Raw genomic sequence first — 16,878 nt, 5'->3', positions numbered from 1 at the left:
TTTTCATATCTCTGATTGTATACAAAGTATATTCACACCAAGTTTTTTAGGTTTTATTATGAAGAAGGCTAAACAGTAAGCTAATGTGGGAACAGCAGGGGGGAGATTTTTAGAATTTCTACAAGGCTCAATTAGCTTATCTTCACAATTATACCACCTTGACCCCCCACAAGAGTATCCTGATTATAGACAGCAACAGGAGAAACGGTACCATCCCAGAGGTACCTCAATAGCCACACCTCTTTTCAGAAATGGTAACTTGTTCTTGAATTCTGCAGGCGTAAACTATTTCTGCATGTCACAGAGTTTGGAATATGATTGTTTACCTTTTTATTTTCTTCTTGGTTTTCATTTCCCCTGCAGAGGCTTGACCTTAGCTTTGAATATCTATTGTTTCCTTTTTTTAAAAATTTTTGGCCATATTTTTAGAGTCTAGGTAATGTCCTCTCAAATATTTCCAGTCACAGTGTGTATTAATTATGGATGGTTGTGACATAGTCCAGAAATAATTCTAAGGCACTTAATGTCAACAGTAAAGGGCAAATTCGAAAGAATTTTTTTATTCAGACAATTACAAGTTGGTCCTCCTATTCTGAGCTCATAAAAAATGCATAGGTTTCTATAACTGAACACAATGAAATCAGGTTAGTCTTAGATTTAGTCTTAGATGTGCTCTTATGGAAATTAGTATTAGTCCATAAATGTTTTAATATATATATATATATATATATATATATATATATACACACACACACACACACACACACACGTACATATGATATTCAGGCTAGAAAGTATTTATGTGGCTGAATTTTAATATGGCCTTCTATTCATGGGGAAGCACTTTTGCTACCATTAGCACAAAAACAAAGATGGATTCCCCTTTCCTTAGAAAGTGATAATAAATCCAGAGTTAAAAAAGCTGCTCCCTTAAGTGAGCTAGTTAATATACATTCACTCCTGTCCATGTAATCCAGAATTATGGATCATATTGCAAGGGATGTTTGGTTAAAATGTCTTTTGTTTGCTTTGGAAAAGTGGCCAAGAATAGACAAAATACTTTTGTGTAAATGTTTATTTGTTGTCTTGTTTTCACATCATTTGTCTGCTTTATATTTCCAGGACAGTTTATTTCTCTAACAAAAGGCAAAGTACTATTAGCAGGTCTCTGTGAGACCCCCCCCAAAGGAGATGACTCATAAAAGACAGGTGGCTGTAGGGCTACTGAGGCACACAGATGGGCTACCAGCCAGATAACCAATGAGCGTTCTGTGGGTGCCTCGTTTACGTGGTTAAACAGGCAAATCTAAACAGTGTCTTGTGATTTGGACTTAGCTACCCACTTTCTATCAGTTTCCACAAGGGAGGTAGAGTTGCCCCTGTTCTTACTTCAGATCAGTGTGTGATTCAGGGCTGTTCCAGAACAGGGGTCTCTTTTCACTGGGCAAGGGGACTGTTCCAGGGGTAGTTTCTGTGCATCCTGGTACTTCTCCACATTTAACCTTGAGGATGGAAAGGACAGCTGGAGACACCTGCTGGTGGGGATGTGAAGTGGCGAAATGAGTGAGCTCACCCAATGCTCTGGTGGAAGGCAGGGGGCAGGAGAAGTCCCAGAGACCAAGAATAGAGAATTCTCTGCATACCTCTTGCCAGCTGACAAACCTGGGTCTGGTGGATATCATGCTGGACTGAGAGCCAGGAGACCTGGGTTCTATCTCTGGATCTGCCACTGTTGACTGTCAGACAGGGCATGCCACCAAACTCGCCATCTCCAGTCTTGGCTAAGAGATCTAAGTCTAAAGTTACATTGTTGTAACACAAAATGCTATTAATAGAAAAATTAAACCAAAGAGACCGAGCGACTCTTTCAAGCCTTGCCATAGGAACTCAAGGATCCATCAACTATCAGTAATCATCTGTAGGTAACCGTTTGTGGCGATGAATCACACACAACAGACCTGGGTGGACGCTTTCCTGAATAGTCCTTCCTATTAGTTGCTTTCCAAAACCACCAACTAGATTCCTTTCTACCATTGATGTATGAACATCATTCTTAACCACTAAAACAAAAACGTAATTCTCCATGATCAGAAATAATATATTTGCTGAATAAATGGGCCTTTCCCTAGTGATTGTTATCTGGAAAATAGACTTTCTTATTAAGGCTGAAAAGCTCCTCTTATAAAGAAATATTTCATATCTAAGAATTTCTTTTTTGCTCATGATACAAGCAGGGAGAGAATCAGCTTCTCTCTCTCTTCCTGGGGTATTTGGTTTCCTTACCTAGACAATCATTTGAAGGGTGGCCTTCTGAGGGAGGGATTTCTAAACTCAATCTCTTGCTCTTTCTTCTCTAAAACTAATAGGCCCAGGAGAGGGGTGAGCTCCCTAAAATGCAGAGGCAAGCTACTGGGGTACCAGCTCATCACTACCAATTCATCTCATAATTAATGTCTTCGATCAAGACTCTGCTCATCCTTTTCTCTAAAGGTATTGGAACTCTGAGTTCTTTTGAGTCTTCTAAATATAAAACCCAGAACACTAATCAATTCTATAGAAGAAATAGTCTAATGATTATATTCTATTTATTTTATTCAAAATTTGCTACTCTATATGTGAACACACACATTTTCATATAAAATCAGTGATGGATGCTATTTTGAGTTCAATTTATTCTTTTTACTTGATACATAAAAATATGCAAGAAATACAGTTTGCATACTTGACATTGTAGATTACAGTTCTTATTAAACACTGACAAATTGTTTGCTAGAAATACTGAGTCAATTTCCAATGTCACCAAAACATAGATATACTGGATTTTCATATCCTGTTACCATTAGGTTTTTTTATTTACTTGTTTATTTATTTATTTATTTATTGGGTACTGGAGATTGAAATCCGAGGCACTCAGACACTGAGCCACATCCCCAGCCCTATTTTGTATTTTATTTAGAGACAGGGTCTCACTGAGTTGCTTAGTATACCTTCCTGTTGCTGAGTCTGGCTTTGAACTCTCGATCCTCTTGCCTCAGCCTCCCAAGCTGCTAGGATTACAGGCATGTACCACCGTGCCTGGCTGTTATTTGTTTTTGATTCTGGGGATTGAATTGAGGGGCACTTTGCCACTGAGCTACATCCCCAGTCCTTTTTATTTTTTGAGACAGGGTCTTGCTAATTTGCAGAGACTGGCCTCAAACATGCAATCCTCCTGCCTCAGCCTCCATAGTCGCAGGGATTACAGGTGTGTGCCTCGAACCAGTTTGTTAGTTTTATTTAATTTTGGTACTTTAGTGGGTACCTCACTACTCTTCTGAAGTATACTTACATATACATATGTAGCCAATAGAAAAATCAATTTTAGGAAGAATGTAGTTCAGCCATTGAAGAATAAGATTTGGGCTGGGATGTGGGGAAGCAGAGGGAATTCATTCATCTTTGGGATAGAGTCACATACAAACAAAAATTATAGTTTCTTTTTAGATTTTACTGCCTTATCAATGATACAAGGCACACCTACTTTAAAATCTCATGTCCATCAAAACTTTCAAAGGACTTTGTATTCACTGTTTATCAAGGGTGTCACCCTTGCATTAAGCTTGTAGGTAGGCATGGTTGGGCAGCTCTTTCTACCTCCACACTCCTAACTCTTTCTATCATATACCCACCAGTGTAGGCACAAACAATATTGAGCCTTGATTTTACTAACTTAATAGCCATAGAAGGTAGTGAATAACTCCTAACAATGACATAACAACTCAGATTTATTGAGTAGTTTGCAGGACGTTAAGAATGTGCATGTTACCAAAACAAAATACCGCCTGTGTGGCACTGGTCAGGGAATGCAAATATTTGTCATTCAAAATGATTTACAATGTGAAGTTCTAGAAGTAACAGTGAGAGGTAAGGCAAAGCTCATTAAGCAAGATCTCATTTGTTCATTCATTTACAGCATTTTGGGAATGGCTTCTATGTCTATAATACTGCAATATGTGTGGTGGGAAAATACAGAGGGCTCTCCTGCCCCTGTTAGCTTACTGTGTGTGAGGGCAAAGGAGGGCAGTACTACAAGGACTCTGACAGGTGCTACCAAAGCAATGACAACAATGAACTACAGTTTACAGAAGGAGGACAGGTTATTTCTGCCTTGAAGGATGTAGGAGAAAACATTCAGTTGGTCCTAAATGATGGTGGGACTTGAATGGACATATGGGAAAGGCCTGATGGTTGAAGAGAGGTAGGGGAGGACTGGCGTGAATGGAGATTCTGCAGCAAAGTGAATGTGGAGGAGCAAGAATGGGTAATTGAGTGAAAATGCTGCAGGAGAAGGTTGAGGCCAGATCAGGAAAAGCCAAGCACTTTCAACCTGGCAGCAGCGGTAAATATGCTTCCAGAATGAGCAGGGATGGAATCCAAGCCTATGGCATTACTATGGGCAGCCGAGAGGAGGCGAGGGCTGGCTCAAAGGGAACAGAGAGGGAGGGACTTACCAGGGGAAAGAGGTTGTAGAGCCATGGGATTTAGAGACAGACTAACCATGCACACATTGAATAACAGCATCACTTCCAAATGTAAACACCTGGATGGTATTTAGAAAATTCAGTTTTACATAGATGGTTTAGGATTTCTTTCCTACTAATCTCTATAATTGAAATGATTAAAAATGTGTATGTACTGACACATTTCGTGATAGATCCTCAATCTTGAATTCTAGTGTAAAAAAACACTTACATTGCATATTGGCATCATCTCTCTTTTTTCTCTTTGGGGACACAAGAAGCAAGTTAATTGTTTTTCTGTCTTTTTCCTTTTGCAAACTTATTTTTTTTTAATGACTGTAAAAGGGCTTTTATAAATTCCCACTTGAATAAAAGGAATTGCATTCGTCAATTCGTATTTTTATAAATACTGTGTTCAAATTTTAAATCGAGGAGAGAAAAGCTTTAGTTCTCATTTTTCAAACATGAAATTTACTTCTAAAATACTAATATTATAAAGTGCTCCTCTGCAGAGGATTTGCAGCCTCCCTTCTGGTTCTTTATATTTCAAGGCAGAAACAACATGCTCCCACTTATCTGGAGATGAAATTGATGTTCTGAGTCACTGCCAGACATTTGCAACTAAGACTTCCAATGGCAACAGCTGCTCTGGATTTCAAATTGCTCAAGCAAACACAGAACTCAGTGTGAGCTCTGGGTAATGACTGGGGAGAGGAAATTCGGAAGACAAGGAAAGGATGTGTAATCTAAAGGCCACATTTTTGGGTGAGGTATTCACAATATGACTCCCAGCCTCGGATTGTGTAGTTGACACACGGAGAGCATACCTCATTACAGATAGAACTCAACCAAGTACTTGAAAACAAAATTAAATGTAGGCTCATCTGTCAGTGGCTCTAATGAAAAACTGGTGCTCACCTGAAAAATCGAGCGCACACACTCCTCTCTGATGTTGTCCTTTCAATAGTGACAAACATTTTAGAGTCTGTGTGTCCCACACATGAATAGCAGCATCTCTTCCAACCTTAAACAACAGGATGAGTGTTATAAACAATTTATGAAATACAATTTGGTTCCTTAGAGTCAAGTACTGCTTAGAAAAGAAATGCATGTTATTTAAAAAGTGGGAAGACTTTGGAAATAATTTGGTCCACTTTAGTTATTTTCCAGATGAGGAAATTGAAGCCTGAAGCATCTAAGGCTTGTCATGGCACCAAGTTGGATTCCAACAAAGCCCGTCCTGGTGTGTGGCTCCAAGTTAAGGGACTTTCAGGACCCCACTTCAAATGTCCAGTTGTACTTCCCCATCTTTTTGAACTCAGAGGTACTCTATCACTGAGCTATATCCCTCGCCCTTTTTATTTTGAGGTGGGTTCTTGCTAAGTTTCTGAGGCTAGCCTTGAACCTGTGATCCTCCTGCCTCAGCCTCCTAGATACTGGAATTACAGGCATGCACCATTGCATCCAGCCACTCGAGCTTTCTGTCAGTTACTTCTACTTTTCCCTCTCCTGCCTTCTCAATGTCACAAGTGAGGAGTCCACTTCTCAGGCAAGAAATTCACCTGGGTGCTGTCAGGTCACTATAAAGAGTTCCTCTACCAAGCTGGGGTTGTGGCTCAGTCCTCAGCAGCACATGGAAATAAATAAAATAAAGGTATGGTGTCCATCTGCAACTAAAAATATTTAAAAAAAAAAAAAAGAATTTCTTTACCCCATTCTCAATGATTTCACCCACCTCTAGAAGGCTGGCCCTGACCCTTACTGAGAAATAAGTTTCATAGCTTGACTCTGTGTCATTGAGATAGATTGTCCTTGCAAGGTTATAAGCTTTTATCCTGTGAGGTTCAACAACAGAGCAAATTATAATAGCAAAGTAGTTTTTCTCACTTACAGTACGAGGGGGAGGGGGGGCGGGGAGACACATGACTGTTGAATCTGATGACTCCAAAAGAGAAAACTCGAGGTTAAGCCATAGACATAACTGAGTAGAACCCAGGCAACTTCTACACTGGTCTATGGAGGTCCAGCCCCCGTCCCCCAGCAATGGCTGCTGGCTTCCTCTTTGCCTCTCACCAGTTGCCATACTGAGTGTCCTACCTCCTTGCAGGTGAGTGCCAAGAACCAATCTCTGATCCTTACTTTCAAAGGTAAGTTATTAAATACCCCTGAGATAAGCTTCATCCATTTGTGAGACAGACAATAAGTGCCGGTGAGAAGGCAAAGTAATGCTCAATCAGTTGTAAGATTTACTAACTCACAGCAGAGCTTCTCTAATTTGCGGCTGGAGGGGCAGCAAATCAGCATGGAGACAAGTGGTTCATACCTTGGGAGATTATAATCTCTTTATAAAAAAAATACTAAAGCTATGGATGTTTCTCTCTCAAAAATGGACATTTCTGGCATTTGACTCCCTTCATGCTCTCAATCTCAGCCTTGGATCTCATGCACCCCAGATATGAAACCACATCTGAAACAATCCTACATTCACTGATTCCTTAGCTTCCTGCCTCTTGTTTACTTCTACCAAGTATTTTTTTTTCTTCTTTGCATTTCTAAGACATAAACTGGATTCATGTTCACATGAATGCCCTCTCTCTTGGGTGAGGCCCTCAGTCTTGGAGGAGAGATACATACCTGTCCAGTGGCCACGTAGTCCTTCACCGGATGGATGGTCAGGCTCAGAATATCATCATCATGCCCCAGGTACAGCCTCTGGGAATGCTGTTGCCTGTTGTACACGACAGCAACTGCGGCAATGTGGTAGACCACCTCCCCAGCTTGTGTGTAGAACAGATTGTTTCTACAGTCGTAGCCTCTGTAACTGAAGCACAGGCCCAAGACATGCACAGGGTTGAATGAACAGAAACTGAACAGGGTAGGAGTTATCAGAGGCAAACCAAACACCTGGATGCAAGTGGAACCCCACGTGTCTCCACAGGCTAGAAATGTCAAATGGGGTACAAGGACCCCTAAAGGCCTGGGATGACTTTCTAGGAGGCACATGGGCACTGATCATTTTAACAGAGCCGTTTCAGGATCCTCAGCTACTGTGTATGCTCTTTCTTAAAACTGATCTCAGAACAGGCCTGTGGTTATTAAGTGCAGGCCTTCCCTCCCCATCTCTCCTCCCACGATGTCCTCCCTTTCACTTCAAGAAGCCATTTCTCTCCTCCATGTGGAATCACAGCATGGTGTATTACTCTGGGACCCAGAACCTTCCGGGACACCAAAACAGACAACTCAAAATAATTAAGGGAAAACTCTTAATTATTGCCAAGGGACCCTTTTGTACAAGTGATTTCCAGTGTTTTTGCTTTATAACAAAACTGATCAGAGACTTAACTGAATTGTTAGCTGATGGGTCACTATTTCTTGTGATATATCAAAATCAAAATGTGATTTTGGAGCCGGGCATGGCGGTACACACCTGTAATCCCAGCAACTTGGGAGGCTGAGGGAGGAAGATCCCGAGTTCAAAGACAGTTTCAGCAAAAGTGAGGTCTAAGAAACTCAGTGAGACCCTGTCTCTAAATAAAATACAAAATAGGGCGGGGGTGTGGCTCAGTGGTTGAGTGTCCCTGAGTTCCCTGAGTTCAAACCCTGGTACCAAAAAAAAAAAAAAAATGATTTGGGGGGTCTATAATTCAGAAAGAGTTTATAAAGAACAGAACAACATTGCCATGATAAAAATCACTTCCATTCTCACTTACTTAAAAAAATTTTTTTTTAAGTTACACATGGACATGTTACCTTTATTTATATATTTTTATGTGGTGCTGAGGCTCAAATCCAGTGCCTCACACGTGCTAGGCAAGTGCTCTACCATTGAGCTACAACCCTAGCTCCCATTCTCATTTATTTATGAGAATAAACTCAGTGTTTACATCTATAAAAAGAAAAAACATGGGGATAGAGTGAACACTAAACTCTGCCACATTCTAGCAATGAGTAATCTACATGCACAGATAACTGAATAGAAAACAATTCATCTCTTTGAAATAAATCTAATAAAGTTTTTGGTGCTTAACAATTATCATAGTTTATAATATTTTTATATTGATTTGGTCATTTTTACTAATAATTATAACAATTCAATCTAAAAAAGTAACAGAACTGCATTGTCTAATAGAAATACAAGGCAAGCCACATAGTCAAGTTTTCTAGTTGCCATATTAAAAATAATAAAAATATCCAGGTGTGGTGGCACATGTCTGCAATCCTTGAAACTCAGAAGGCTGAGGTAGGAGGATCACAAGTTTGAGGCCAGCCTCAGCAATTTAGTGAGACCCTGTCTCAAAATTAAAAAAAAAAAAAAAAAGAAAGAAAGAAAAGAAATAAAAAGGGCTGGGATTGTAGTTCAGTGGTAAAGTACCCTTGGGTTCAATCCCTAGTATTATACACACACAATTTTTAAAAATGAAATTTATTTTAAGATATATTTTTAACCTAACATATTTCCATTTAAAATATGATATAAAAATATTTTAATGAGATATTCTATCTTCTTTTTTTCATCCTAAGCCTTTAAAATAGGTGTCTTACCCACATAGCATATCTCATTTCGGACTAACTATATTTGAAGTGCTTGCTAGCCATGTGGGGCAGTGGATACGTATTTCACAGAGTTATGGTCACAAGAAATGAAATTTTAGTTGAACGTGTAGACTTTTTTCTCCTGGTACAGTTAAAAAGACTCAAGCAAAAAAAAAAATGTTAAGGTAAAATTTTATGAAAGGGTTAGAATGGAGAGAGGAGTATAAGTAGAAATCTAAATGATATATAAAGTATTCTGTGGTAGAAGCATTGTTCATTCCCCGTTATCAATTTTAAAAGTCCATGAAGTATTTTGGCATTTAAGTTCCTCTGGGTTTCACTCAGATGACTGGTGTGAATGTTTATATAATATTTTTCTCCACCATTTAAACTTACATTGAAACCTTTCAGGGGTAGACTTCAAATGGGCAAAGTCATAAACAATTTTACAAAATTTAAAATCATTTTAGGCAGAGGTGAGAACAATATTTGAGAATTTACTGGCCTAAACTAACGCCAGCCAAACAGAACAGGGGATTGGGGGAGAGAGGAAACAGGGATGGCCATGACCAGCTGCCACAGATCTATGGGAAGAACACTAAGCCTAGTGACCACAGCAGTGTGATGGCCCTGGCGCACTGAGGAAACTGGAAAGGGTCACAGTTAAAACGTTAGCCCCAGGTCTGTGAGCAAACTGGGTACAAGGCACCAGAAAGAGGGACCTCTTTCTCTTGGAGGTAAGGCTGATGACAGGCTCGGCAGAGATGACGAAGGAGCACAGGTGCCCAGGGCAGGCCACCCACCCGTGTATGAACTGGAGCTTCAAGCTATCTTCAGGAGCCTTCTCCCGTTTGAGGAAGGGCACTGCATGGTTTTTCTCTTTACTTTGTTGCTTTAGCTGAGGTAGATCTTCTTTGTAAACCTGAAAAGTTCAAGAGAGTCATTCCGTTAAGATGCCTTTTCCAGGTTTCAAAACATCAACATCTTGACATTGTTGCACGGATTGGAGCTTCAATAAATGGTTTTGAAATACTATTTCCTCTTAATGAGCAAAATAACATGAAATATTTTCCAAATGACTGGAATTTTAAGTAATTTCTTCCCCTCTTATTTGTTATTATTTTTCTTAGGTATATTAGATCCAGAAAAAAGATACTAAGTTGATATATTAGTAAACAAAATAAATTTTCAATAAAATATATTTTTACTTCTTCTGAAGTAAGAAGTCTCTTGATTCTGACATTTGCAAAATCGGTCATTTTTGAGTCATTTTTTCCCCTCGGATTGCCCTCTGGAATTCTCTTCCTCTCATGGCCTTACACATCCTGACAGACCAGATCCTTAGATCATGATGTTTTACCAGGTCAATTATTTACTTCCTAGCACTAAATCCTAGGGTATTTCTGATGCTTATTTGATCAAGTCTTGTAGCTTCTATGGGCCTCGATTTCCCATCTGTAGAACAGAATCAAAGTCCCTGCTCAGGAATAACTCAGGAATGCTGAGAGCACAAAACCAAATAATAGGTAAAAGCACTGACAGATAAGACGTCAGGGAGAATCCATAAGTCCTGGGCATGCATTTCAATACCATCATATCTTTTCGTTTTTTCATTTCATTAAATAAAAACTGTCCATCTAAGCAAAATGGCTTCGCCCCCTAAATCTAACATTCACTTTGCTTAAATTTCATTACCCCTTGATGTCAGGGTATGTTGTTTAGTGTTTGCCTGATAGTCCCACGTTAATCATTTCCCTTCAAATCCATCTCTTCAGTTTTGGTACTGCATAATGCATCCATCAATAAGTAGTCCAGCTGATTTAATCACGAACTTGACTGGAACCGTAAGTTGGACCGCCTTTGAACTAATCCAATTTCTCAAACACGAAATCAGTGAGTGATGATTATAGGCAGGAAAAAGTGTAATCATTTGAAAAGCAATAAATCCAGTGCTGATATAGAGGCAAACCAAGTAGTGCACAGAATATATGCTTTGGAGAGAAACCTAGATCAGGATTCCTTTTCCCCACCTTTCCACATTTTTTATTGGTGCATTATAGTTGTACATAATGATGTGATTTGTATTACATATTCATTCATGCACACAAAGTAACAATAGAATTTGGCTAATACCACCTCCCAGCACTTATGCTAAGAGGACGGTGATGTGGAAGTGGGCAGATCCCCTAACCTCTCAGGTGCACAGTAGCTGCCACCTGCCTATCTGGACAACACTGAAATCTGACATCTTATTCAGTTCACATTCATGTATAGAATCTGCTTAACATACCTTTAAAAATGACAAGGAAGAAAACAAACCCTATGGACATCACCATGACAAGGTGGTGAGTGTCCAGATTCCTCTGAAAGACTGTTTTCTTTAAAAATCACTCTTTAGTGCTAAACAGTGATGAAATGTCAACTTCCAAGAAAACTGCAGGCAACTGACCAACTTTTCTATGAGATATGATCTGATTGGAGAAAGAATGCATGTTGTAATTTTGCTTTTACTTTAATTAAATGGACAATGGTTGCCATAAGTTGGGAGACCAATGAGGATAATAGCCATGTGCAAACTATCTTGCAGGTACTCATCCTGAAAATACCAGCTTTCACAATTTACTAAGAAAATGAAAAACTTGTAGCTTAACAAGTTGCTGACTTTAATAAAGATTATCTTCTGCTTAACATGCCACCAAGTGCTGGTATTTCTTTGTTCCGAAAAAAATAGTTATAAGTTTTAGCCGGGTGCAGTGGCACACAACTGTAATCCCAGTGGCTCAGGAGGGGAGGATCATAAGTTCAAAGCCAGCCTCAGCAACAACTAGGCACTAAGCAACTCAGTGAGACCCTGTCTCTTAATACCAAAAAAAAAAGGGAGGCGCGGAGGGCTGGAGATATGGCTCAGTGGTTGAGTGCCCCTGAGTGTCATCCCCAATAGCCACCCCCCAAATATATATATGCATATATATTTATAAATTTATAAGTTTTAGATGGAAGACACTGGGCAAAAAGCCCAACTATTATGGGCTCAGTTTTGGAACTTTGCAACTACCTTCCACTTAACGTTTTTAATGATCTAAAAAGGCAAATGCTTTATTTTAAGATTGCATTTAAAGGCAAGAAGTAGTCAATTTTTCTTATTTTTGGCATTATTCTCTTCTACGTAAGTCTCGGCCATTTTCAGCAATGTCCAGATCTAAGGAGATCCAGGCTCCAGGTTACACATTTTTTTATTGCTTCTTCATACTGACCTGGCGATCATAATTGATTTGAGTTTCTTGCTCAATATCAGAGTCCAGCTCGGGCACATCAGATAAATCTGAATCAGATTCTTCGCTGTAGGAGTCGGTGCCGCCTTCTGCAGAAATAATCCACAAACAAGCAAAAATCTTGAGACTTTAAATAGCTAAAAATGTTATTGGAAATATTTTCTTTCTTCTATCCTAGTTAATAAATATTTGCACTGTAGTTTTAATTTAATACAAATTCCTGAAAAAACCACCTCTTACTTTCATCATTTGGCTAACTTTGACCTGCCTTTCACTTCTTCTGGGAAAACGGTCTCCCAAGCAGACAGAACATGTTTCCTTTTATTAGACAGTAGGATCCCTGGATTTTAAAAATGTAAAAGCAGCAAGTTTCACCAGAGTTTTTACTTTGGTAAAAAGGAAAAGCTGGAGCAAAAGGAAATCCAGCTGCTGACTTTAATAAAGATCCTCTTCTGCTTAATATTCCACCAAGTGCTGGTAATTGCCATGGTCAAAACCACTGCAGAATCCTTCCCAAATAAACACATTTGCTCAAATTGTTGTTCACTGGGTCATCTGCTCACTGTGTGGACATCACAGTAGACGTAACTAAAAATATGACACAGCTGCTGAACTGGAACACAGGAGCCCCAAAATTGTGAGATATTCTTGGAACCCAATCTGTGACGACTTCCATTCCAAGATTACCCGGTCAGCCCGCAGCCTGATGGAGTAGGCACACCATCCATTACAATCATACCAAGGAGGTGGCCAAGTGCACTTTTATGCTATCTTCAAAGGTCAATTTTTCATATAAACCTTAAGTCTTCAACTTGTTATTTGGTGTAAGCAAAATCCTTTGAAGGAAATGATCTGACCTACATTAATCTCAAAAGCTTTTCTTTTTTTAAAAAATTCAAAGTTTATTATAGGAATAAATTTTATCAAAATTGCTTTGAACGCTTGACCTCTGCAACAGACATTAGAACATTCCTTGAAAAGTTCATTGAAAAATAAACAGACATGGAAAAGTTATGAGTAGTTTTTACCCTGGGGAGCAGTTTCCAGCATGCCGTTGCTGACACCTTCTGGAATAAACCTCCACTGGAAAACCGAGTGGTCAGCCCCTCCCGTACTTAACACCCACTGACAGTCATGGGACCAGCGGACGTTTGTGACGTGTGCAGAATGGCCCACATACTTTCTAAATTTGGCTCCTGAAAAAAGATTTTTTTAGAAGATTAGTTATGCCAAAAACATACTGGTTAAAAAAGAAATCACATTCCTATTCATATCAAGCAAAATTTTAAAATATATCATAAAGTTATTTTCAGGCTTACATATTATAATAAGCAAGCAAACACTCTAAAAGACACTTTAACTTTTCCAATATGGATCAATCTGAAGCTGATTCTTAGATTTAAGCTCTGTAACTAAAACCTGTTCCAAACAATGCTTATTATTATCACTGATTCTGAAAATAATTCTTGATCAAGAATGAACATCTTACACATTCTTATTTAAATGGTAGTAAAGGACTACATGTTTTACATCACAGGGAAGCAGGAAATAATTCTGTGAAAATAATCAAATTATTATTATTATTATTGGGGTTACATAGACTTAGCTGTGAGAATGAATTATTTTTCTTTTAAATTGGTTGCTTTATTCAGTAAACACCAGTCCCAGTAGTGATTGCAATGGAAAAACCTATTTGAAGTATATCTGTGGTTGAACTTTTGCAAGAAAGACTCCAGTGTATGCTCAGAACACAGCAGGATAAAGGCCCTGGTGGTAATGAGCTGGGTCCATTTCATGTGGAGGCTTAGAACTCCAGACTATGGGAGATTTCAGAAGATCATCAGCTCCTCATCCCTACTTTGAAAACACTTCTAACTCTTGAAGATCCTCTAAATGAAATCCTTTTCAGAGGAGGGAAAAGGTCATCCCATTCAACTATCACATACTTAAAATTCAAATATCCACCAGAGATACCATGATTTCATTTTATACGTAGGTGAAAATGACTACTGCAGGTCCCTTTCTTGAGGGCATGTCTGACCAAGTAAGCCCTATTTTCTCAGCCCCCCTGTACACTCCCCTACACCCCCACCCCCCCAAAAAAAGATTAGAGAAATACTGCCACAAAGAAAGCACCGTGTCTCAAAAGCAAGGTTGCTTATTTCAAACATTTGCCTAAATCAATTTTGGCAACAAAGTCAAACTGTTTCAACTAGGGTTAGCTGGAAATGCTGGATGAAAATTCAATAACTGGGAAAAGAGGGATATCCTTCCTGTACCTCTGTAGATCCTAAAGTGAGGGGTTATCCTTTACTATACTAACGTCTGTACAGGATCATTTAACCTGTCTTTTCAGAGTGGTTTGAAAATAGTCCAAGAATTCTTTGATACAAGTAAAAACAAATAGAATATGGCAAAAAGAGGTTGTGTGACATCCAAAAGGAGGCCATCAAAGGCACTGCAGATTCCTGTGCTGTTGTTCTTGGATTACGCCATATTGTAAGGACACTCAAGCAGTCTACCCAGCAGCTCTTGTAGCAAGAAACCGAGGTCTCCACCCAAGAGCCATGCAAGTGAGAGGAAATGGATCCTCTGTCTAGCTTTCAGATGATGCAACCTCCCACATCTTAAACTTGAACCACCCAGCTAAGCGGCTCATGAATCCCTGATCTCATCCCCCCCACCACTTGTGATATATTTTTTCATTTGAGCTGTTAAATTTGAGGGAGGAGCTGTTATGAAATAATAGGTAACACATAATAACAGATATTTAATACTTATTAATAATTAATAAATAACTAATATGTGGCAGGCTGGAGGTAGAACCTGCAGACGTATTCTGCCATTAGTATTTATGCGTTACCTCTCTGCTTCTATCTTCTTCCCTATCCTTCCCTCGCCTACTCTGCTACAGGCATACTGGCCCCTTTTCTATTCCTCAAGAGTGCCAGGCACTCTGCCTCTAAGTCTCGTACTTGCTGTTTCCTCTGTCTGGAACACTCTTTGTATCTGTTCTCAGCCACATCACCTTTTTGGTGGGGCCTAACCTATTTCACACAATATCAAAGTGGTCTTTTAAATACTTACATTGGTCCCGTCTGTCCTCCACTTAAAATCCTCAGTGATTTTTCAGTTACACAGAGTGAGGCCTGATTTTCAGTAGTGGCTACAGGGACCTTCACAACACAGCCCACGGGCCCTCTCCATCTTCCCGGTATACAACTCTCCCTCATTCACTGTGCTCAAGCCATTCTGTCCTGCTCTAAACCAACCCCACCCAAGTGTGGTGAAGGCTGACACTCTCTCCTCCAAGGTCCCAGGTTTCTGCAACCTAAGTCCACACTACCTAGCTCATGTGTCATGGGAAATGGAGTTGGTTGTTCACGTCAGTGTCAAAGAGCAAGCAGTCTAAGTGGCACCAAAGAAAACTGTCAGCATTGATGTTAATTATCTTAAGATTTGGAAATTGCCAAAGTAAGAAAAATGAAGTGCTTTGGCTGTGTAAAAATAACATCGATTCAGTAATTTCCATTAACTGCAAAACACTTACATTTAGCTGCTGGACCACAGAATACAGACACATATGCATTTCCCAATGTGTCAAATTAACTGGGTTGTGAGTTTTATTTCATCACAATGGAAAACTACAAAACTTGTTTAGGCTCCCACACTTTCTCACCGCCATCAGCCTCTACTCATCTTTGTCTTTTCATAGGTTCAAAACTCAGGGGGACCAGGGCACGGTGGCACATGCCCGTAATCCCAGCAGCTCAGGAGGCTGAGGCAGGGGGATCATGGGTTCAAAGCCAGCCTTAGTAACAGCGAAGCGCTAAGCAACTCAGTGAGACCCTGTTTCTAAATAAAATACAAAATAGGGCTGGGGATGTGGCTCAGCGGTTGAGTGTCTCTTAGTTCAATCCCCAGTAGCCCCTACCAAAAAAATCAAAAACTCAGGAGAAATGTGTGTCTCTGGTACCCTTGGTTAGGGGATGAGTTCTACCAACTACTATTCCTATCAACAACTCCAACACACTTTTATTAGCCCAAAGAAAAAGACACAAGAACTTGACAGTTTATAAATCTTATAATGAGCCTCAAATGCCAATGTGTCATGAAAAGTAAAACAAGTTACTTTGCTAAGAGGGCATGAGTACTTCATGAGTACTTCGATGCTGAGGTGGGTCTCGCTGCCCTCCCCACACTGTCACCCCCCTGCCCATCTCTCTTCACTTGGAGGCCCTGTGTGCCTCAACCCCAGGGTAACTTTTCACCAAAGAGTGCCTCATTTCAACAGGATTACTCGCCCTTTCTCAGCTCCAATCAAAGTCCCACTCCTCTATTGCTATTTTCCACACCCCAGTCCACCCTACAAGGGGATACCCAGGAGATGCCAACTCTCATTCCATTCATGTCACTCCCCAGTTCTGACTCTGGAGACCAGTAGCAATGCTTCTGACCTCAATGATATTTCTTCTGGATCCTGAATTCCCAGGCACCTTCTAACTTGCCTAACTTTTCCTCTACAAGTACATTACTCAATCTAACCAGATACGCCCCATTACTCACATGGGCCA

At 39.8% G+C, this 16,878-nt stretch overlaps 1 protein-coding gene across 2 annotated transcripts in view; it reads right to left on the bottom strand.

Annotated features, from left to right (window-relative positions):
• Eml6 (EMAP like 6) overlaps positions 1–16,878 on the bottom strand; it is a 258,148-nt gene that overhangs the window by 95,720 nt on the left and 145,550 nt on the right. For both annotated transcript variants that reach the window (XM_026399927.2, XM_026399928.2), the window contains exons 11-15: positions 13,333–13,500; positions 12,287–12,393; positions 9,836–9,954; positions 7,134–7,320; positions 5,418–5,523 (exon numbers count right to left, since the gene is read on the bottom strand). In XM_026399927.2, coding sequence (XP_026255712.2) covers positions 5,418–5,523; positions 7,134–7,320; positions 9,836–9,954; positions 12,287–12,393; positions 13,333–13,500 — 687 coding nt within the window. The remainder of the gene's footprint in view (positions 1–5,417; positions 5,524–7,133; positions 7,321–9,835; positions 9,955–12,286; positions 12,394–13,332; positions 13,501–16,878) is intronic.

Source organism: Urocitellus parryii, chromosome 12 (genome assembly GCF_045843805.1).
Source record: "Urocitellus parryii isolate mUroPar1 chromosome 12, mUroPar1.hap1, whole genome shotgun sequence".
Lineage (NCBI taxonomy): Eukaryota > Metazoa > Chordata > Mammalia > Rodentia > Sciuridae > Urocitellus > Urocitellus parryii.
Note: the sequence above shows the minus strand (reverse complement) of the source record. Positions and strands in the feature narration are given on the sequence as shown.